This window comes from Muntiacus reevesi, chromosome 9 (genome assembly GCF_963930625.1).
Source record: "Muntiacus reevesi chromosome 9, mMunRee1.1, whole genome shotgun sequence".
NCBI lineage: Eukaryota > Metazoa > Chordata > Mammalia > Artiodactyla > Cervidae > Muntiacus > Muntiacus reevesi.
This window is the reverse complement of record NC_089257.1, coordinates 49,448,252-49,472,951: the sequence shown is the minus strand read 5'-3', so window position 1 is coordinate 49,472,951 and position 24,700 is coordinate 49,448,252. Positions and strand designations below refer to the sequence as shown.

Sequence of the window (24,700 nt, the reverse complement as noted above, 5' to 3'; positions counted from 1 at the left end):
AAGAACCAAGCAGAGGGAAGAAAAGAGTAGGAGGAAATTTTTTCACTGAATCCCTTTTTATATTTTAAAATTTTTGAACCATATGATTTTATTACTTATACAAATTATTATATTTTTTTAAAAGAAACAAAAGTAGAAATAAAAATTATGTGCTGGGGTTGAGGGGGATAAGCAAGTGGAACACAAAGGATTTTTAAGGCAATATACAGTGAAAAAATACTCTGAATGGTATTATAATGTAGATACATGTTGTTATACATTTGTCTGAGCCCACAGAACATACACCACCAAGAGGGGACCCTAAAGTAAACTATGGACTTCAGGTGACTAGGAGTGTCAGTGTAGACTCATCAATTGAAATAAATGTACCACTCTGGTTGGGGATGTTGATTCTAGGGGAGGATATGCATATATTGACACTGGAGGTATGTACAAAATCTGTGCACCTTCCTCTTAGTTTTACTGTGAACCTAAAACATCTCTAAAAAAAATTAAGTCTTTTAATAAAATTACTTGAGTAACACTTTAAAGAAATACATTAATTTATTTTAAAAAAAACCAGGGAATTTTCTGGCAGTCCAGTGGTTAGGACCCCACACTCTCACTGCCAAGGGCCCAGGTTCAATCCTTGGTCGAGGAACTAAAATCCCACAAGCTGCACAGTGCAACCAAAAATAAAACACACACACAAAAAAACCTACCATGATTTCTTATTACTCCTTCTGAATTAAATTGAAGCCTGTATCAAGTCTCACAAAATGAAATCTCATTCCAGGTGATTCAAATATTCATCTAAGTAATATTTTTCTAAAAATGCTTCAATGAAAAACTGGAGAATTTTCTTTTTTGACAAGAAAAGAAATTTAACAATTCTTAAAAGGATCCATAATAGCTGCTTTCCAATATTTACCCATCAAACCCCAAATCAGTTGCTTTAATGATTTGGTAGAACTAGGATGTGGAAAGGTGGTCAAGGTCAGCTGAGGTCTGACCAAATCGGTACGCATTCATGTAGCACAGAACAGGGACCTACATGTTCCTGGAGGTTGAGTTAAAAGTCGATGAGTTTAAAAGGATCCCAGATGGATGAATCTCAAATGCATGATGCTAAATAAAAGAACCCACATACTGAAAACATATATACTCTATGATTCTGTTTATATGACAATTTGGAAAGACAAGAATATAGGAACAGAAAACAGATCAGTGGTTTCCAGGGGTCAGGGGTAAGGAGAGAGTCTGAATACAAGGGGCAGCATGAGGGAATTCTCTGGACATTGGCATTGTTCTATATTCTGTCTGTGATGGTTTCAAGAATCTAGACACCTGTAAAAACTCATACACCTATACCATGATATTGCGATTTATAGTAAGAAATACATATATTTGGTCTTTGTCCCAGTTTCTGGCATAGATCTCCCCAAAGTCTTGGAATTTCCTAAGTGTTGAGAGTGATAATAAAGTGACTTTAAGAAAACACATATGGATAGGGGCTGGTTGCAGTGAAACCTGTGGTGGGAACTTTCAGTCTGACCTCTGAGGAAGGGAGAAGGGCTGGGGGTTGAGTCAATCAACAATGTCCAATGATGTAATCAATCATGCCTGTGTAATGAATCTTCCATAACAACCCAAAAGCACAGGGTTCGAAGAGATTCCAGGTTAGTAAACATATGAAGATTTGGGGAGAGTGATACGCCTAGAGAGAGCATGGAAGTTCCCTGCCATTTCCCCACATGCTGCGCTAGGCATCTGTCTATTCCTGAGTAACAGTCTTTTATAAGAAACCAGTGACTAGTATGGAAAACATTTCTTTGAGTTATGTAAGCTGTTCTACCAAATTAATCAAACCCAAATTGTGGTGGGGCACTTCCCTGGTAGCTCAGCTGGTAAAGAAGGAGACCTGGGTTGGGAAGATCCTCTGGAAGCGGGCATGAAAACCCACTCCAGTATTCTTACCTGGAGAATCCCCATGGACAGTGGAGACTGGCAGGCTACAAAGAATGGGGTCACAAAGAGTCAGATGTGACTGAGTGACTCAGCACAGCACAGGAGAGGAGGCTGTGGGAACCTCTGACTTACAGCCAGCTGCTCAGAAGCACAGGTAACAACCTGGACTTGGGACTGGCATCTCAAGAGGGAGTTGGGGGCGGGGTGGTGGTGGTGGTGTCCAGACTGTATCTTTGACTCCAAACAATAAGTAAAACTCACAATTCTAACACTAAGCGTCTTCCAAGATCCTCATGAGTGAAGATGGGAGCTAAGGGGGAAAACCTAAAAAAGCAACGGATCCTATCCAGTTCAACAAAAGTGACCCTGACATCCTCAGGAGAAACTTCTCATCTTTCTGTGATCGAATTCAACTGTGCTCACTGTTCTTACAATTGCTCTTTTCTGGTCAATGAAATATCCCTGTTGTCTTGAGACCCTCATACCCTCAAGGGCTGGGAAAACTGTCTCTCTCAGCGGTCTAGAGACACTTCCTGGAAGCGCAGTTCTCCAAACAATCTCCCTACAGTCATGTTAACACAGTCCTGGCAGAACTGAAGCTCGTAAGCAAGGTCACAGAGGCTCCGACAGAGAACAGGAGACCGCATCCACGCTCACCTTCCTCACGGCCTCCAGCTCCCGCTGTTTGTTCTCGTTCGCTACCTGGAGCTCCTTCATCTGTCGCTCCAGCTCCTCCTGCTCTGCCAGCAGCTTCTTCCGCAGCTCTTTCCGACGCTGGCGGGCTTCTTTGTGTGGTGGGGGGCTGCCCAGCTTCAGGAGATGGATGGTAGAATGGATGGCTGTGAAAGGCATGAGAGAAGAGATGGGAAATACCCTTTATTCTCTGTGAGCCTAACCTGAATGGCATAGTGGGAAGAAAAGCAGAAACCCAGGGTAATTCTGATCCTGCCACTGAGCAGCGATGTGACCGTGAGCCAGTCACAGAACCACTTACACGAGTTTCTCATCTCTAACCAGAGAGAGATGATCTCTTAAGTCCCTTCCAGCTCCAAAGTCCCATAACTGCCTATCTGTGCTTAAATAGATATGATTTGGGAACATAACATGCATTTGAGGAACTCCCAACACTTGCAACTCCCTTCCTTAACTTCCCAAAAGGCCAAATAAGAATAAGACTTCACAAGGGCTGAGATTCAAAATTCCTGGTATCTGATTTGCTACCTGCTGTAGGTAGTCAATCCTAATGGAAATCAGTCCTGAATATTCATTGGAGAGACTGATGCTGAAGTGGAAGCTCCAATACACTCTGGCTACCTGACGCAAAAAACTGACTCATTGGAAAAGATTCTGATGCTGGGAAAGATTGAAGGCAGGAGGAGAAGGGGACAACAGAAGATGAGATGGTTGGATGGCATCACCAACTCAATGGATATGAGTTTGAGCAAGCTCCAGGAGTTGGTGATGGACAGGGAGGCCTGGCATGCTACAGTCCGTGGAGTCACAAAGAGTCAGACATGACTGAGCAACTGAACTGTAAGTAGTCTGCCCCTCATCTATGCCTTATGAAACCATCTCCCTATATACTTCCTTCCCAAGGTGATAACAGCCAACCATGTATTGAATATTTGCTATACATAAATATATGTGTATATATATACACACATACACTCTTTACATGCATTATCTAATTTTTGTATGAAATCTGATTTCTTTCCTGATTGTTTCCATTATTTAAATAGCTAGTATGGAGGTAAGGTAGGAGGGAGGCTCAAGAAGGAGGGGATAAATGTCTACTTACAGCTGATTCACACTGTTGTACAGAAGAAACCAACGCAATATTGTAAAGCAATTATCCTCCAATTAAAAATAAAATCAATAAATAAATAGCCAGTACTTTCACACTGTTCAAATTCAAAAGCCTGAAAGGACATAGATGAAATCTCCCTCCTACTCCTATTCCCAAGCACTGAGCTCTTCACTCCACTACCAACTAACACCAACTGTTTCTGTGCATCTTTCCTGAGATACTTTAAAAGCATATACAAATAAATGTATATATACATTTTCCACCTTCCACTGACACAGTGGTGGCGTAACACTCTCGTGAGAGCCTGAGTCTATCCTCTTACTTCACCCTGGAGAGCTTTTCGTATCAGTATACATGCGCAGTACTGATCAGTCCTCCAGTGTGCAGCTGTGCCATCATCTATTCAACCACGTGCCGATTAATGGACATTTGTTTATAAATCTGTCACAAACATTTCTGCAACGATGTGTCATTTTTAAAACGTGCAACTACATCTTCACTATCTCATTATTAACCCTCACAACAACTCTGAGAGGTAGGTACTATCATTAGCCCGATTCCAGAGAAGAAAGCTGCTCCAGAATTCCTAGTGACCCAGGAGAGAGGATCCAGACCCAGGTACACTTGCCTCAAACTCTGAAGCTACATCAAAATGTCCACAATTCTCAATAAACAATTTTACCTATATTGAAGAATATAACATTCAGAATCCCCTTTCATGATTAAAGAGAAAAATCTCACTTTAATCTTTACTAATGCTGCAGTGATATTTTGTTTAAAAGTTATTAAATCAAAAGTTTTCATTCTCGAGATATCTGAAACTAGTGATTTCCTGTGAAAGTAACAAATCTTGAAAATTACTTGAAGTATTCAAAACCTATTGCATAATTCCTCTTTTGTTTTACATATTTCTAAATACTCAAAATGGCCACTTTAAAATTCTTCATGGTCCTTAAAGGGGGAAATTCCATATTCTTGAAATAGTAGGAGTAAATAAATAAAACCAAAAAGGTCCAGTTTGTACTTTTCCCACAAGTTCATCAGCAAATGAAACTGATGAAAATTTTGGGAACTCCTCTCAGCATGTTTTTCTTTTAGCTACTGTGCTTCACACAGAAATAACTATAGGCAATGAGGAACAATGCCGAGTATCTCTTGTTCAGTCACTCAGTCGTGTCCAACTCTTTGAGATCCCATGGACTGCAACCCATGGACTGCAATATGCCAGGTATCCCTGTCCTTCACTGTCTCCAAGGGTTGGCTCATGTCCATTGAGTCAGTGATGCTATCCAACCATCTCATCCTGTTGCCCCCTTCTCCTCCTGCCTCAATCTCTCCCAGCATCAAGGTCTTTTCCAATGAGTTGGCTCTTTCCATCAGTCACCAAAGTACTGGAGCTTCAGCTTCAGCACCAGTCCTTGCAATGAATATTCAGGGTTGATTTCCTTTAGGATTGACTGGTTTGATCTCCTTGCTGTCTAAGGGACTCTCAATGAAAAACAGAAAGTACTCTCAAGTTATAGCATGACAAGTAATAAAAAGCACCTTACCCTGAATCCACTCTTGTTTCTTCTTCTTATCTGAAGCACTGATTTCAAAGGTCTTATCAAAACATTTTATGAGAAAAAGGCATTTCTTTCCGTCTTTGTCAGGCAAGGACTAAGACAGAAAGCAAAATTAGTCTTTCAAATTTTACTTTCAAGTATTTAAATTCAAACTTAATTACTTATACAAGAAGTACCTATAAATGAATGTTACTGATTTATTTATGCTGCCCTCTAGGAAACAATACTTGCGGTAAAAATCACCCCAGATGAGTGTACAACATCTAGACTGGGAGAACCAACACCACTTGATAGGCCATTTCCTGAGCACAGCAACCCCTGTACACCTTATGCCTGAACACGTCTCTCACAGGAATCCTGGAAAATATGCCCATGGAACTAACTGTTCCAATAGGTATAGACACCCAGGGTGATCCCCACACCCTGCAGATGGTGTCTCTCCCTTCCTTGCACCAGGGGTGTTGCTGCTAGCAAGTTGTGGTTCTTGTCCTATATCCCTTATAAGTAGACTGGCACGATCTATCATAATCCTGTGAGTCTCCATGTTTAGCTGAATCTAAGAAGACCCCTTACTGGGCACTGCACACCCTTAATATTAATACATACCACTTCATCCATCAAGACACATTATCATTTATGGATGAGATCTTAGGTATTTTAAATGTTCTTCAACAAATAAAGATGTGGTAATAATTCAGGTATAAATAAAAAATTCAAAACATTATGTTCTTGAGGACTTCACCTATTTACAGAATTAGCAGTGATAAAGTATTCTGAAAGTCATACTAGTTATTCAAAGACATAACCCAAACATACCCATAACCAAAGACATAACCCATAACAAACCCAAAATGTTCTTTGGGTTTATTAATTACACTAAAAAATGGCCCAGATTCTCAGATATACTCATGATTTCAAACACTGTCTTACTGATTTTTTGGGGGTTTGTTTTCTTATTTATGACTCCGATTTACTCAAGAAATGATTCCTTAAATATACAAATACATGAGATTTAATCCCTATACTTTATTCTCGAGTACAAGACAGAAAATAAATTCACATTAGAAAAAAATATTGTTAGGTATCTGTAATTCTCTGGTTCAGAAACTATGCTTACTATATGCCTATATTATTTTAGAAACGTGACTTTTAAGATTATTTTTTAGGCCCCAGAGTCTAGAAGAAGGAAGATAAACCACTTGGACAGCAGGCGGCAGCACTGGAAAGAGGTAACCATTGACTCTTACCTCCACACAGCAGTTCTCATCCAAGAGGATGTCTCCTTTCTTATCTTTCAGATCCTCACTCACATAATAAGAAATTATGTTGGGTTTTAATACAAACCAGCGTTCAGTCCAGTTTTTCCGTCTATGGCCTTTTTTTATCATGTAACCCTAGGTAAGATTAAATCTGATATAAATGCTGGTGCTTTTCCTTATAAGAGCTGGTATCTCCTCCTTTTAACACACACACACACACCTCTTCCCCCCACCACCACACCTCTTCCTTTTAACACACATACCCTAACTGTGATTCTCAGTAAATCTAGACCTCCATTAATAAAAATGCTAACAGGTGTCGATAAACCTGGCCAAGCACGCCTTCTCAGACAGTCACCCTCTGGCACCAGTGTACCTTTCTACCTGACCTCTCAGGATTCTGGAGCATGAAATCTGCTCCAAAGGAGCAGAACATGAACTGGACCAGTAGTTAGGATCCTGGCTTCTTTTTATTTTTCTTTCTTTTTAAACCACTACAATATTGTAAAGTAAGGATCCTGGCTTCTAAGTATAGCTTTTAGGCTCGCACTTACTAGGCTTGTATTTTCTTCCCATATGTCAGCCTCAAAGATGTGTGATCCAAAATTTTATTTCAGCAAGACTACACATTACTACAGACCAAAACACTTCAGGATTGTTCAAGAATAGCTAGCATTTTACATAGTAAATCTAGAGGTGCTGATAGCCTGCAGCAGACTATACACATCATCAAATACATAATACTATTTTGGTTGTATCATGTGACCATTATACTAAGTTATAATCACATTACTTGTTCGGTTTGCTAGCTCTTGACATTTAAACCAAAACTATCTCATACTGCAGTTCATCTGCAGTTCCATATTCTGCCATCCTAATGGGCCTGGAAATCCTCTTCAGAGACCATGTTTCCTACCCTCTTATAGCACCAAAAACCTACACAAATTAAGCCTCAATTAAATTTTATTAATAGGCTACATCTGAAGAAAAGAGCAAAAACAACATCATAACCTAAGAGAGCAAAACAAGGACCAACCAGTAAGAGTTATTATTCAATATAATAATGTAAGACGTCTGAAAGATCCACTCAAAATATATAAATTCTATTTACTAAGCATTAAGTTTATTAAACAGGCTATGTATATCAGCATATGTATACCATAAATATTATCAGATGCTATGCAGGTACTGAGAATACAAACTTAATAACCTAGTATGATAAACACAACTTTATTACATAAAGGCAGTCTTCTCCAAAAGTAAGTGTATTTTTCTGATTTCATAAAAATTATAAATATCATATAGAGAGGTTAACATATATAAACACTATAGTAGTAAGTCCAATAATAAGAAAAAGAATAAGATAAAATTCAGAAATCCCACAATCCAGCAGTGATCATTTCTAACATTTTGGCTCCCCTCCCTCCAGACAGCTCTACACACATATCACATTGCATGAAAGGGATTACAAGACACCTGCTGTCCTACAACCTGCTTTCTTCACTGAACAGTATGCCACCGGATCTTTCAGATGAATGAGAATAGATGTACACAAGACCCGAAAGTACTACGTTCAGAAGTGTGATCATTTAAACAGTTCTTTCAAAATAGCAACTTCCCAGTGTTCAACTGTAATTATTTACAATGTAAGCCTAACACAAGACTGCGAAAATAAGAAATTTTATTCCTGTTCTAAATTAGTGTAAAAATATAAGTGACTTAGGCTCATCTTTGTGATAAAAATGTTTTATTTCAAACATGTCAAATTCTAAAGGTGAGGAGAAACAGTGTCACAGGATGCTTACCTGTTTCAGCACATCTAATATGAGCTCATTGAAGACCTCGTTGATTGCCATGGACACAGTCTGTCGATCCATGCCTTTGCTGAACTGTCCGTTTCCAACAAGCTCAATCAGTTCCCACACAGAAAGGCCATCTTTACTGTCGTCAAAGTTGATTTTATAATTTTCAAATTGTTCTTGTTGCCAACTTACTCCCATAGCTTCTGTAAGTTTCTTAAGCAGGTATTCAATCTATAAAAAGAATTTTAAAAGTATTACTGCATAGCAAAAAAAAAAACCTTTTAAACTTAGGTATGTATCTATGTTATTTACACTAAATAACTAAATTAAAAGGTCAATTTAGGAAATATTCTTTTATAGTTCCAATCTTGAACCATCAAGGAGAAGGGTATGGATAAAATGCCACTGATTCTATGCTAACTTAGAATAAAGTAATCAAAAACTGGAACCCTTAACAGCCTATTTGTATAAAGAACAAAAGCAAACTGCACACAGACTCTATACACACAAACTAACTGATGCGATCTGTTTACTCTGTTGGATTTCAATACGAGAACACTAATTTTGCCGAACCAGTATGCAAGAACTAAATAATCATCTCAAAGTATGTACAAGTTAGTCACCAATTTATAAATTTTCCACATAAGCCAATTATTTGAAATTAATGCTGCCGCTTCTCATTAGAATTCTGACAGTGTGGTAAACAATGGTGAGCTCCTAGACTGGGCCAGAAAAGTTTATTAAATTCTGAAACACATAGCTTTGTATACAAAAATAGTAGAAAATACTGCGCTCATCCCTCCAAAAAGCTTTGCGCACACACAACACTGGCATGAAAGGATCACAAGACACCTGCTGTCCAATAACCTTTTCTTTTTCTGATGAATGAGTGCACAATGAATGGATGTGCGCATGATATGAGAGTACTTTTAAAATGTAAGTGAAATAGTAACAGTTTTAAAAATAAACTGTGAGGCAGTAATACTGAATTAGAACTGATGTCTCTTATCTTCTGGAAAGCCTGGGTATCCTACACTGCTCTCTCAAACTCAGCATATCCAAATATGAATGAATCATCTCTACCTTTCAAATGGCTTCTCCTCCAATTATGGATTTCAGTTGTGAACACCACCATTCACCCATGCCAGGATGACAAACCATGCCCCACTCCTTTACATCAAGATCAGTGACAAAATCCTACTGTGTTCGCTTCCCCTCTTTAAACTCTGCCTGGCTCCCTGTCACCTCAAAGATAAAGGCAAGCTCCTCTGTGTCCCCCTCTGGTCACTCACCCCCTGCGTACCGTCTCTAACATTTTCTCCGCCATGCCTCACAGCAGATTTTACACCCCACCAACACCACCATCAACACTGATCCCACGCAAGCTCTATAAAGAGCTAGCTAGTTAATATTTAAGACTTTATACGTCTCTGCTATACGTTTTTCTTTGTTTTGGGTTTTCCTTTTTAACAACCCTTTAAAAATGTAAAAACTATCTTAGGACATGGGCTATATAAAAACAGGCTGTGAACTGAATTCAGCCAGTAAGCTGTAGTCAGCCAACACGTGCAAGAGATTTTAAGTAGTTTACCCATTTAACACACTTTTTTATGCTTCTGTGCCTTGCCCCATGCTGTCTTGTTGAGATTACCTCTCCCCATTTCTCAGTCATATCCCACCAAAGACCCCAAAATCAGGATCTGCGTTTAAACAAGAACCCAGGTACTTTCCTACGCACATTGAAGTCTGAGAAGCACTGCTCTGGTAAAAGTGCTCTGGCCCAGGTCAGGTGTTCCTCTTCTGAACTCGGCATACTGTACAGAAAGTACCTCCATATTCAAATGCTGCCCCTTGCTGGTTTTTTGAACTCATTATAGGAGGGACAATGTCCCACTCATTTTTGAATCTCCAGAATTCAGCATCATACACAGATGTAGTAGAGCTCAGTTAATGAAATGGAAATAAACCAAGCTAAACCTCAATTTTCTCATCAAAGAAATGGGTATAATAAAACTCATCATGTAGGACTCCTATGGGGATAAAATGGGACAAAAATAGAACACAGTGCACAATGTCTGGTATAACAGGCACTCAATCAATGCCACTTCCTTCTGCACTGCACCATTTCAAATTACATTTAAGAAAGCATTCATGAAATAACATAGAATGAGGAAGAAGGCAAAATTAAATTTCCCTATGATTTCCAATGCATAAAGATTATGTAAATATTCTGACAAATACTAGAGGAAATATTACAGTCAATTTTGTTACAGATAGGATTATGAATTAATTTCTTTCTCCTCTTTGTAACTCCAATTTGGTTATAATGTTGTTTGTGAAATAACATACTTTAACAGGAAAAGAATGTGAACAATAGGAAAAACATATTTGCAAAGAAATAACACACTCACAAAACATCCCAAGGTCAAAAAATATCAAGAGCTCTATTGATGTAATTTGATGAGATATTATAAGCTCCTCCAGTATGCAGATTACCTAATACCTTAAATCTAGCATATAGTGGGGTGTTCAACAAATGTTTATTCGCTGGAGAAAAACACACTCAAGTCTTCCCTTTCTCTTGTTGGAGATGTACCTGTTAAGCTTGTGCATCTGCTGTTAAGTTTAACAGATATTATTTTCTTGGTTTTTTAAAAAAACTTATTTTTGCCTGTGCCGAGTCTTTGTTGCCGCACATGGGCTTTTTCTACTTGCAGCAAGCAGGAGCTACTCTCCAGTTGCAGTGTGAGGGCTTCTCACTGTGGGGGCTTCTCATGCTACAGAGCAAGGCTCGAGGGCACATGGCCTTCAGTAGCTGTGCCATGCAGGTTGTGAGACATGGGGTTAGCTCCCCTCAGCCTGTGGGATCTTCCTAGACTAGGGATCGAACCCATGTCCCCTGCACTGGCAGAAGAATTCTTAACCACCTGACCACCAGGTAAGTTCTTGGCTTTTAAAAAGAAATAACAGGGCCAGGAAGTGGAAAAAGAGAAAAAAGGAAATCAAGAAGAAAAAAGGGAAGAGGGACAGAGACCAGGAAAGAAAAGAGAAGACGGGAAAAAAAAAAAAAAAGATTAAAGCAATAAGGCACAAGAAAGAAAAACTTAATTATATAAACAACTGACCAAAGTAAATTAACTCAGAGGCGTTCTCATGCACAGAAATTCAATCTCCCTAAGGCAGCAGAAAGAGGGCCCATGCTGCCTGATCACAACTTGGGATAAAAGCTTATACAGGCACTACTAGAAGTTTTAGGAGTGAGGCTATGGGTGTCGCCACATGTATGGACAGGATGATAAAAAGTGGCTGTGACAAGACAGTGCATCCGACTGACCATTAGTACAAGTCAGGAAACAGCTGGGAATGACCCTGTGCCCCTCAGTTCCTCTTGTATATTGGAGCTTCAATTCCTCTCCAGTATTGGGATGTCTTTTACAATGTTTCCTGTCTGCAGCAAGCGGAGCTCTCCTAGAGGCAGCTCTCCAGGTTCCTCCTGAACCTTTGTGCACACGCCCTCCGCAGCCCTTCAGAGTTTGTCATCGGGGCCATTTCTGCTCTGCATTCCCGGTGACTGCCAGGTAACTGATCTAGACTTACTTCCTGCTGACTTTGAACACAATCACATACTTATCACAACCAAATAACTTAAGAACCTCTTCGTTCATTATATTGCGCCAAGGAGAGACAAACATTCCCATTCTCAACTATTTGATCATAATAAATAATAAATCACGTGTTGCTGTGTTAGTCTGAGTGGCCTGCACCAATTCTAAGAGCTCATTCAGTTTCAGGAAGCAGCTTACTTCCTCCTTCCAAGGCAAGTTGCACCAAAAATAACAAAGAATAAACTTTCAAGCTGCATGTGATTTTTGAGGCCTCTGGCTCTGAAATTTCTTTGTTAAAAGTTCTTTCCCTGTAATCATTAAAGAGGGCCTTTACTGACTTAATTCAGATTTTATTTCACTGGGGATCTCTTAAAACTCTTTCAGGTTTGAGATTTAACTGCATGAAGGCAATTCTTCCAAATAAGCAACAGACACATCCTGTTTTGTTCTTGGCTCAGTGGGAAATGAATACTCATGTAAAAACTATACTTCACACACACACATTTCCAGGAAAACCATTCGACAAAAATTTCAGAACCACCTCAAATGTGGACACGCTAGTTCTGGACTTTCGTGAAGTAAGTCACTTATTTATTCAATGTTCTTGATACTACTTTCTCGGTGATAAGAAATGAATCAAAAGCAAATTTATCTATACCACTTATGTTATTCGTATAACTACCACTGTTACTTATGTCTAATACAGTATTAATCAAAGGTAGAGAATAAAATCTCACTTTAAAACATTTTGGACTTAAAATGCAAATGATCATTATGATAAATGACTTATTGGAAACATAAAGATTACTTTAAATTTATAAAGCCTAAAATCAACTGGTAATATTACAAATCAAACTCATACATAACAAATTAAGACATTATACTTCAATTTTATTTTAAATGTGTATGTTTTCATACTTAATTTTATTAAAATCTGTAAGCCTAAAACTAGTTCCAAATACAGTTCTTTTTTAATACTTAGTACCATAACAGTACTTTAATAAGTACTTAGGAAGGAAGCAAAATCTAACAGAGAATGGAACCTGAAGAAAAAACTCCACTGTTTTTCATAAAACGGGCAACCCTGAATTTGCATTGCTTGAGCAAAAGCCAGGAGATGTGCTAATAGCTTAATAAACACAAGACCATATTTTAAACCTTAGGAGGCTGGCTCAGTAGTCAGACAAAGCTATTTCACATAAATCTGTTTTAATGATCCTTTCTTTCCCCACACAAGTACTCCTGGCCACAGAGGAGTAATCTGTAGAACTAACTCTAATTCTACTTCTAATCAGAAGAATGTTTGATGGAGCTAAGGACATCAAAACAACAGAGTGTGTCCAAACAGTGACATGACAAGGTATGCTGCCTGGCTATCCTGACAAGTCAAGAAAAGGCTGTTCCCTGCTCAAATGAGATTAACTTGTTTAGGAGAGGATCAAGACACTCTTGTCAGCCTGCAGAGAGGAAAACAAGCAAGCTGTGGCATCTTGGTTGGGCTCCGGGTGCAGAAAAATAAAACTCATGGCCCACCTCAAGTCTTTGTGAGTCACAGTTTTTCAGGCCACCCAAAGCAGAAATCGTTTGAGTGTCTTAGACAGGGCAGTCAGGAAGCTGGTGCTGATGGGCTCCCTCCACAGCCTGTGACTCAGTGATGACTTAAAGCCAATGACAAGTCCCCCACATCAAGTCAGAGCTGCTTCAAGGAATGTGGTAAATCTCCCTACAAAGTAATTTCTAATTCTAAGGTCACTTTCAAGTCCACCATATATATTTTGGTGATGGAAAGAACCAAAAGATCATGGGTAAGAGACCCACTACATCTCCAGTTCCAAAGAAAATGCAGAGTAAAACTACAAAATGTCTTAAAAGACAACAATGGAGATTTCATTAGCATAATTCTTCCAAGCAGCAGCTAGGTTTAAAAATACCATTGCCATATCTACATCTGTCAACATTCTATTCCCTTCTATATGTTTCTGTATTAAGCAAGATAATTTTCATGAACAAAAATTCCATAACATGTTTTAATTTCCCCTTTAACATACGTGCACAATTACATTATTATTATTAAACACTGAGAAACTGTTCCCACCACTACAGTGAACTTGCTTTCTCCTTGCTCACCAATGACAACCTAATTATTAAATCCAAGGACAACTTCTCATTCATCACCCTCTAATTTTTCTATAGCACCTAATGCTAGGAACTACTTTTCTGCTTCTTAGAACTTTTTTTTTTTTGGCACCCATGACTCAACACTCTCCCAGTTCTCCTACCTGACAGACTATTAAACTTCCTTCACCAAATCTACTTCCTCCCCCGGGTACAGAAACAGACCCATGCTTCTGTGCTCAGCCCTCGCTGCTCCCACTACCGTCTCTTTCTTCCTGATCTAACCCACTCCCGTGGCTTCCCTCTCTGTCTCCAGTCCTGGCCTCTCACAGCTCTAAACGTACTCTTCCAGTTGAAACAAGGCAGTTTCACAAGGATGATCCACTCACAATGCAACTGTACCAAACCATCACCATACATCACATCCGAAATAGTTCATCACCAGTGCTTCACATACATCAACTATTTTAGTCCTCACAAGTGTCCAGGAAGGAAGCAAACAGGGAGACTAAGTAATCTGCTCATGGCCACAGAGCCAAAAGGTGGTCAAGCAGGGATTTATTTATTTATTTTTTTAATATGTATTTATTTGGATGCTCCAGGTCTTAGTTGTGGGATGTGGGATCTAGTTCCCTGACCAGGGATTGAACCCAGCCCCTCTGCATTGGGACTACAGAGTCTTAGCCACTAGACCACCAAGGGAAATCCCTCAAGCAGGGATTTAAACCAGGCAGTCTGATCTGAAAGACCACGCTTTAAACAACTACACTGTATTTCCTCCCAGTTGCCCAGACCTGAAAGTTGTCTCTGTCCCTGCACAGCCATCATGCTCCAGTTAAGAAGGACATGTGTCATTCATTTTCACTGCCCAGCACCTACCCCCCTCTGTTTTACAGTTATTAAAATTACATTTATTAATTTTCAATGACATCTTTACAGCATAATGTTAACTGAAAAAAAGAGCAGGGAAAATTGTATATATTGTACAACCATACTGTATTTTTTTAAAAGTCATGAATAGAAAAAAATATAAAAAGTAGTATTTCCAAATGCTAACCTTGGTTCTCTTTCAGTGGCAGAACTATAAAAAGAAAGATCTTTATACTTATTTGTAGAAATAAGTAGAATAAGAATCTAAAGTTTCTGTAATTAACAGATATTTTATAGGGATAGGGAAAGTGAAAGTGTTAGTCGCTTAGTCATGTCCGACTCTCTGTGAGCCCATGGACTACAGCCCACCAGGCTCCTTTATCCACGGAATTCTCCAGGCAAGAATACTGGAGTGGGTTGCCATTCATTTCCCCAGGGGATCATCCCAACTAGGGATCAAATTGCAGGCAGATTCTTTACTATCTGAGCTACCAGGGGAAAGATACTATCTATAGGGAAAGATCAGTTCAGTCACTCAGTCGTATCTGACTCTTTGTGACCCCATGGAGTACAGCACGCCAGGCTTCCCTGTCCTTCACCAACTCCCTGAGCTTGATCAAATTCATGTCCACTGAGTTGGTGATACCATCCAACCATTTTATCCTCTGTCATCCCCTTCTCCTCCTGCCTTCAATCCTTCCCAGCACCAGGGTCTTAATCCAATGAGTCAGTTCTTCACATAAGTTGGCCAGAATATTGAAGCTTCAGCTTCAGCATCAGTCTTTCCAATGAATATTCAGGACTGATTTCCTTTAGCATTGACTGGTTTTGTTCCCCTGTTGTCCAAGGGACTCTCAAGAGTCTTCTCTAACACCACAGTTCAAAAGCATCAGTTCTTTGGCACTCAGCTTTATGATCCAACTCTCACATCCATATATGACTACTGGAAAAACCATAGCTTTGACTAGACGGACCTTTGTTGGCAAAGTAATGTCTCTGCTGTTTAATATGCTGTCCAGTTTGGTCATAGCTTTTCTTCCAAGGAGCAAGTATCTTTTAATTTCATGGCTGCAGTCACCATCTGCAGTGATTTTGGAGCTTAAGAAAATAAAGTCTGTCACTGTGTTCATTGTTTCCCCATATACGTGCCATGAAGTGATGGGACTGGATGCCATGGTCTTAGTTTTTGGAATGTTGAGTTTTAAGCCAGCTTTTTCACTCTCCTCTTTCACTTTCATCAACAGGCTCTTTAGTTCCTCTTCGCTTTCTGCCATAAGGGTGGTATTCTCTGCATATCTGAGGTTATTGATATTTCTCCCTGAAATCTTGATTCTAGCTTGTGATTCATTCAGCCCATCATTTTGCATGCTGTACATATAAGTTAAATGAGCAGAGTGACAACATACAGCCTTAACGTACTCCTTTCCCAATTTTGAACCAGTCTTTTGTTCCATGTCCAGTTCTAACTGTTGCTTCCTGACCTGCATACAGATTTCTTAGGAGGTAAGTAAGGTGGTCTGGTTTTATAGGGAAAGGATGCTATTAATTCTTTAAAATAACTCTCCCTACCAGCTCTCTGACAGAAGTAGTAAAACTTGGCTTACATATAGCAGGCCTGCCTCTTTCTGACCATGAAAACTAATGAAGGCACACAAAAGATCAGAGTGACAGCCACCAAACCCTCACATAATTAAGCTCTGGGCATGAATCAGTCACTCATTCATTCTATGAACTAAAAATAATGCATAAAAGCTCTTATCACTGATCTACTTGTATCTCTACAGGGGCTTAATAGCAATAGTTGTTGTTGGGAGTATCATTTCATTATTAACCTTATTAGTGAGGAAAGTTCAAAGTAAAATCCTAAATGAGTAGTCTTCAAAATTACATGTTTCAAGTTCTTCTGTTCTCCAGGGTCACAAATGGAGGTTGTGCAGGGCATACTGAAATTCCAAATCTCAGAACTCTCAGTCTTTGGAAAAAACCAGGAGGCTGGGCGCTGAAGTAACTGACCCCAGAGTCTCATTGTGCCCATGACCAAAAGAATGACCAGGTAAACAGACCAGTCCAGGATGGGAGAAGCTAGCGGGCACGCTGATGAAATCAATGCTAACCCCCTATGTCTGGGGAATCCCAATGTGGACGCTACACACAAATGGACCCTTTTCAAGCCTCCTCTGCAGCTAGTCCATGGCACCTGACCTAGATCATAACAATCAGATGCATCTTGCCCTGTGATTGGGAAGTAGGCATAGAAAGCTCTCCATGGTAGCAAGAACAGTTGCAGGAAGATCTGAGTTCCTGGGCAGCAGTGTGCAGGGTCAGAAATATTCCACATTACAATAAAGTCTCCCTGTGGTTCCTCACTGCACGGCCTCCACACCTGGTTTTCAGCCATAATAGCCATTCTATAAGCTACCCAACATTTTTTAAATTACCTTTCTGGCTTAAATCAGTCAGTCCAGCTACTTCGAAGACTGGCAATTTGGCCAAGTGAGATACCTCACTCATCTCAGACATGCTCTTCCTTTGCTTTCGTGCCTCATATGACCTCGCCCTCTGTCCCTTCCACCCAGAAGTCTTCTCCTTTGCTTTTTCCATTAGTCAAAACTCTTCCATCTTTTAAGCCCCAGCATAAGTGTTATTTCCCCCCTAAATATAATAGCAAATACAATGAGCACTTCCTAAAGACCAGGCATTCTTCTCATTCCATTGTCACAAAAACAGTAGGAGGTAGATAGGAGCATTAGTCTTAGTTTACAGTGGTGGAAACGGTAGCAAAAATTAAATAAATTGCCCAAGGTCGCACAGCTAGTAAGCAGTGATGAAGTTAGAATTCAAATCCAAGACATCTGACTCCAGATCTCTGCTCTTAACCAGGGAACACCAAATTACAGCCCATGAGTCAAATCTACCCTACGAGCCAAATATGACTCTCAGCCTGTTTTTATACACCCTTGCTCTAAGAATTGTTTTCACATTTTTAAGTGGTTGCAGGGGGGGAATCAAAAGTATAATACTACTTCATGGTCCATGAAAATTATATGAAATTCAAATTTCAACATCCATAAATAAAAGTTTTATTGAAGCAACATACTGTCTTGTGGCTGCTTTCATGCTATTAACAGCAGAGTTGAGTAGCTACAACACAGACAATATGGTCAGAAAGTCCACAAAGTCTCAAATATTTTCTGTCTGGCCTTCACTGAAAAAGTTTAAGATGCTCCTTTTAACCACTGCATTCTATTGCCTCTCTTAAAAAAGACTTCCCTGATCCCTGACTTCTACCAAATTGGAATAAATCTTTCCCTTCTCTGTATTTACATGGCATTTGATCTCTCTTATAACAGGTTGTCTATTTTGCTTTGAATTACACTTGACTTTCTTTTGCTTGAGCAGACTGCAAATTTCTTGAAGGCAGGAAGTCATCTTTTTCACTTCAGATTCCTCTTATTGCCTCATTTATTGTTGCCAGTCAATAAATACTTGCTGATTTGAAAAAATATTGCAGTGTAAACTTTTAAACAGATTTTCCTAACATGAACATGAATCACAGAAATAAATCACAGACCGGACTCCATGCTGGCAGAGTGGATAATAATGGGCATGCTTGATCACTAGTGGTGGGTATATAAATTGGTATAGCCTTCTGAAGGGGCAGTTCTGCCTCGTTTATCTAATACCCTAAAAGCATGCATTTTTTAGGACTTAGAATTCCACTGCTGAAACTGTGGAAAGAAAGAAGCAGACTAGTGTGCAAAAATGTAAAAATGTATGCAATAACATTAGTCACAAGAGCTAACATATTTACTAAATACATATCACATGCTTGGCACTGAGCTAACTCCTTTATTTATCTTTTCCCCTAGTCACAATTATTATTTTTTAATTTTAGGTTTTTTTATTGAGGTAACACTGGTTTATAACATTACATAAGTTTCTTGTATACAACATTGTATTTCTACATCTATATGCACTACAGTATTCTCGACACCAAAAATTTAGTTTCCATCCATCACAATACAGTTGACCCTCTTTATTCATTTTACCATCCCCACCCCCACAACCCCTCTGATAACCACTACTCTGTTCTACATGTTTTTGTTTGGTTTGGTTATTTTGTTTATATTCCACATATGCATGAAATCATAAGTATCCATCTTTCCCTGACTTGTTTCACTTACTGAACTAAGTTCTTTAAATATGAAGCCTCACAACCCTTAGAATAAACATTTTTAAAAGCTCTATTTTATAGATGAGGAAATTAAAATTCAAGAGGCTAAATAATATTGTCCAATGTTAGAGGATTACAGATGACTCTTTTTTTAAGGAGAAGACTACAGCTGACTAATCTGATATTATTAGTCTTTTCTAAATTTACAACTGTAATAAGCATATATGTATCATTTTTAGGGCAATAAGACAGCATAGAGCCTTACTCCTGCATTCCCTGCTCCTTTCCCCACCTTCAGAGGCTCAGGGAAAATAATCCACAACAGAACAAGCCAATTTAATTTGCAAAGCATGGTTTTAAAAAAGTATCCATCCTTGACTTTGACACAGGAATAGTATTTTCTCACATAAACGAGCCTTGGGAATAACATTCTGGATCCTATGTGTTTCCCATATAGTATCCTTCAGCTAGTTCTTATGGTTTGCCAACATGTAAGTAGACAGAAAATTATGTTGTGACTTGTACTGAATAAAAGACTCCTTGAACATGAGAATGGATTTGTCTATAATTAGAACAGCTTAAAGAGGAAGAACCCCACCCTGCCTGTAAATATCCAGAGTTACTGCATGACCTCAAATTACTAAGTCTGGGACTTTTTTGGATCCATGCTTTCTTGCCTCTGATCCAAAAACACTAGCACAGGACCTCCTTCCATATCTACACCGAATTAACACAGATACTTCCCAAGTTAGATCTATTAGATGCTAAGATGGTCACATTAAGCTTCCCAGAGTCACACCTTACCTCTTCTGGCACAATAATTAGTGGGTACTTGTCCTCAGATAAAAAGTTGAAAATAACCCATATTTTAAATGCATCTTCTTCCGTAATGAACAGGGGATTCTTTGTGAGATTTTTTTTGACACAGAGGGTCCAACACATCCTATTGAATTCAATCTTGTCAAAGTTGTCTTGAACCTAAAAAGAAATGAGGAAAAGTTCCGATGAATCAATCCAAAATAAGCAGCATGTAAACCAAGTAAAACAGAAAGACAAAGCCTACTACAGGCTTCCATTTTAATCAATCCAGTTAACCAATAACCATTTCCTAAGTAGTTGCTTAGGCACCACACTTTCAAAGGTTCAATTAAGAATGTTATATTGAGCCTGACACTGAAGTAACACCTGCTCATGTGACTCACTTGGCACATGAAATACTAGCTTGTCAAGTAATTTTTTCATGTATAAATATTATCTTCTCAACAGACTACCAATCTGGGTATAGGAGTTAAGAATGTCAGTTATTCAATATGAGCTACATGCATATATCATTCTTACCTAGATGGTCAAAGAAGATACTTTCTCTTGGGAAAAACTATTTAACTGAAATTCTAAAAAGACAGCTCTGCCACTCGGTCATTCAATCATGTATTCAACATTCCCTCAGGGTCTACTGGTATGCTTCCCTAGTGGCTCAGATGGTGAAGAATCTGCCTGCAACACAGGAGACCTGGGCTCGATCTCCAGGTCAGGAAGCTCCCCTGAAAAAGGGAATGGTAACCCACTCCAGTACTCTTGCCTGGAGAATCCCATGGACAGAGGAGCCTGGTGGGCTGCAGTCGGTGGGATTGAAAAAAATCGGACACGACTCAAGTGACTTGGCACACATGCACAAATGAGCCAACTACTAAGCTACAGAAGGATATAAAGAAACCACTCTAGTGGTCGAGTGGCTAAGACTCTGTGCTCCCAATGCAGGGGGCCTGGGTTTGATCCCTGGTCAGGGAATTACATCCCATGTGTCGCAACTAAAGATTCAGCACAGCCAAATAAAGAAATAAATAAATAGGTTTTTAAAAATTAAGGATATAAAGATGAAGAATAACTTGGTCCCTGCTCTTAGAACAGTCACAGTTTATTATGAAAAACAGACAAGCAAACAGACAAATCTTGACATAACACAGTGCATGATTCAATAGTTTTTACTCATTCAGCTGATAAAAGTTAGAGAGTAGTCATTATCTGCCAGGGACGTCACAAAGATACTGAATATTTGGGGTTGGACAAAAAGTTTGTTTGAGTTTTCCCAAAAGAGCCTGAAGAAAAACCCTAATGAACTTTTTGGCCAACTCAATACTGCTAGCCCTTGTCTCCAAGGAATGACAAGACAATCACAATATAGTGTGGGAAGTATTACACAGATGTAAACAGAGGCTTCTGTGGAAACACTGAGGAGCTAACAACCCAATCTTAAGAACTGGGGAAAGATTTACAGAAAAGGTGACGGAGCTGAGTCCCAAAGAACCATCAAGTGTCAAACAGTTTGAAAACGAAGACTGTTACAGGTAGAACAGAATGTGAGACAGCCCAGAGGTGGACACAACCATGGTCAGTTTAGAACTGCAGAAGATTAATGTGAATGGGCTACTTGGTACTAAGGGTGGTATAAGTCAGGCTCTTCCTAAGTGCAAATCACAGAAACTATCTTGAGTTCCTTTAAACAGATAAGGAATGTATTGGAAAAGCAATGGGTAACCTCAAAGATCTAACACAAAGGCTAAAACATCTAGACTCTGAAACTAAGCCATTAACAATCCAGGCTAGGCAGTCAGAACTGCAGTTGAAACTACTCGTGGTACCAGCAGGTGGAAACACCATGGTCAGTATAACAGGAGGCCATCGCTGTTGCCACTGATCCAGTACTTGATCTTCCATGTCACTCACTGCAGAGTCAGAGTCACACTGGGTCACATTTCTATGCCCGAGCTGCCAGGAAGCAGGGAAAATGAGTATCTAAACTCAATATGTGAGATATGAGACAGGTCCTGTCCTCCTTCCAGACACAGGAAAGAATTCAGATACTGGACAGTCAGAAAAAAAAACAAAAACCGCCCACTGTGTGTGGCACGGTGAAAGACTAGGCGAGAGAGAGAGTGAAGACCAGATCATGAAGAGTCATATATATAATTCAGGGTAAAGAGTTAGGATTTATCTGTACTGGAGGAGTGGGAGGGAGCAACATACACAACCTGCATTTTAAAGCCATACTGGGGACAGTATGGAAACATGAGCAAAGAAATTCTGTTTAGAGATAGAGATGAACAAAGTGTGCATAACATAAGGAAGAAGTCACTAGTTGGCTGCAGGAAGAAGTTTCTCTTTGTGGTTGGCAAACCAGTTTCCCAAGAGTAAGAAGATATCCTTTGTGCTCTGCCTTCGGCACCGAGTCTCCGTCTGACACCGTTTCCCATGCCCCCAGTATACACAAATGACCCCAAGAAGGGAAAGGAACAGCTGCTGCTTCTCTTTTTTCTTTCCTTTTCATTTCTTTTTTTTCTCTTTAACACCATTTATTGAGCACTTAGCATATGCTTGGCATTTTATATGCAGTTTCTCATTTAATCTTTGTGCTGGCCCCCTAAAGTTTAAATATCTTCCTCATTTTACAGACCGGGAAACACATTCAGGAAAACTGGGTACCAAGTTTACATGACTAGTAAATATCAAGACTGGAGTTTAAATCAAAGCTCACATTCTATCCCTTTTTTCTATGCCCAACTGCTTATAGAACTCAGTAGACGGAGGACTCTATTTATGTGATGGAAGACTTCTCTACAGGACTAGTCTCAAAGGCCACTTTATCAACTCTAAACACCCACAGCCCTAAAAAGCACTAAGTGGAAGACAGGCCACCAGGGGCAATGACATACGCATGGAAGCACAAAGCTCTGCTCCGAGGAACAAGAAGCGGTTCTATGTGGATCATGTGGTCAATTAGACTTCCTGAGAGGGAGTGGTCAGATTTATGGCTAGAAAAGCAAACACAGACAGAAACCACAGAGAGCTTTATAATTTCAATAAATAAACAGCCTTAGGAAACCCCCCCATTTTAGAGCAAAGAACAGCCAGGTCAGCTGCAGCCCAGATCAGTACTTTGCAGAAAAGACAGTATTTGGGACAGACTTCAAAGCACAGTGAACAGTACAAGGAACAGTGCTGCAAAGGACAGGAAAGGAGGCTGCGTGAGCAAAGGCACGGCGGGGGCGGCACCCCAACCATGTTTGGGGAACAGCCACAGGAGGAAGGGGACAAAACAAGGAGAAAGAAAGATGGAGTCCTCAATTATGTGACTCTTCAACCTGCAGTTCTGGTAAGGTATTTATGTCATCTGAAGACACTCAAAGAAGGAACTGTAACCTAAGAGGAAAGGCAGATTTGTGAATCAACTGCATGCCGACAAGGACTGAAGCCACAACGGCCAATGAGATCACTGAGAGGAAACACAAAGTGAGAAAAGAGATGGAATCGAAACAGAACCTCAAAGGATTTGCACATTTACAAAGTGAGGGAAGGATGAGGAATTATGACGCCTGGAAGAACAATCAGAGTGGTAGGAGAACCACAAAGACATAAAAACTGAGTGAGTAAACAATAAGAAGAAGGTCTGACCAACCCAGTAGTCTCTCCCTTTATCCATGAGGGATAAGTTCCAAGACCCCCAGTGGACATCTGAAACCGCATGTGTTTTTTTCCTATACATACAAGTCTATGATACAGTTTAATTTACAAATTAGGCATAATAGAAGATTAACAATAATAATCAATAATAAAAAAATCATAAACAACATAGTGTAATAAATGTTATATGAATGTGGTCTCTCTCTTTCTCAAAATATCTTACTGTACAAATGTTAATGCCTTTTCCATCTTTAAGCACTTAACGTGTACTTGGCCATGGCTTCTGCAGTTTTGAGATGCAACAGGAAAAGTAACAGAATTTCTTTTTCCTTCTTCACAATTTCAGGGATACAAGATTCATTCTTACCAAACATATTGGCAACCGTCAGCATGTTTTCTTTCCTTATTAAGTAGAGAAGTTTCAACTTTTCACTTAAAGGAAGTACTTTAAAGCTTCTCTTTGGCCTATGTGACTTGCCAGCATCACCACTCTTGTGCTTTGGGTCCATTTTTAAGTAAATAAGAGTTACTTGGTAATTCTCTGGTCGTTCAGTGGTTAGGACTTGGAGCTTTCACTGCTGTGGCCCTGGTTCAATCCCTGGCCAGGGAAGTAAAATCCTGCAAGTTATGTGACATGGCCAAAAAAAAAGGAGGGGGGTTACTTGAACACATTCTCATGTGTTCACTGTAATACCATGACAGTCAATTTGATAACCCAGATGGATATTAACTGACTAACAGGTGCGACACACAGCACAAAGGGACGATTCATGTCCTGGGAAGGATGGAGCAAAAACGTGCAATTTCATCAGACTACTCTGAAGAACATATAATGAATTATGAATTCTTTATTTCTGGAATTTTCTGTTTAATATTTTCAAACCACAGTTGACAACAGGTAACTGAAACCACGGAAGGAGAAACTACAGATAAGGAGGGGCTACTGCAGTGCCAAATGCTACAGAGAAATTAAGGAGGAGTCATTTGAGAAAAGACTGCTAGTTTTGCAACTGACTGGTCACTAGTTAATTATCTTCAAGACAGCCAAGAAGTCTGTGTATAAAGTCAGACTGCAATGGGATCAGAAACCAAGCAAAT

At 39.5% G+C, this 24,700-nt stretch overlaps 1 protein-coding gene across 2 annotated transcripts in view; it reads right to left on the bottom strand.

Moving 5' to 3' along the window:
• Positions 1-24,700, bottom strand: part of SWAP70 (switching B cell complex subunit SWAP70) — a 75,705-nt gene that overhangs the window by 15,330 nt on the left and 35,675 nt on the right. Inside the window, exons 3-7 of one of the 2 annotated variants that reach the window (XM_065944609.1) lie at positions 19,949-20,122; positions 8,384-8,611; positions 6,567-6,713; positions 5,305-5,413; positions 2,605-2,786 (exon numbers count right to left, since the gene is read on the bottom strand). In XM_065944609.1, coding sequence (XP_065800681.1) covers positions 2,605-2,786; positions 5,305-5,413; positions 6,567-6,713; positions 8,384-8,611; positions 19,949-20,122 — 840 coding nt within the window. The remainder of the gene's footprint in view (positions 1-2,604; positions 2,787-5,304; positions 5,414-6,566; positions 6,714-8,383; positions 8,612-19,948; positions 20,123-24,700) is intronic. The other variant, XM_065944610.1, reaches the window with a different exon arrangement.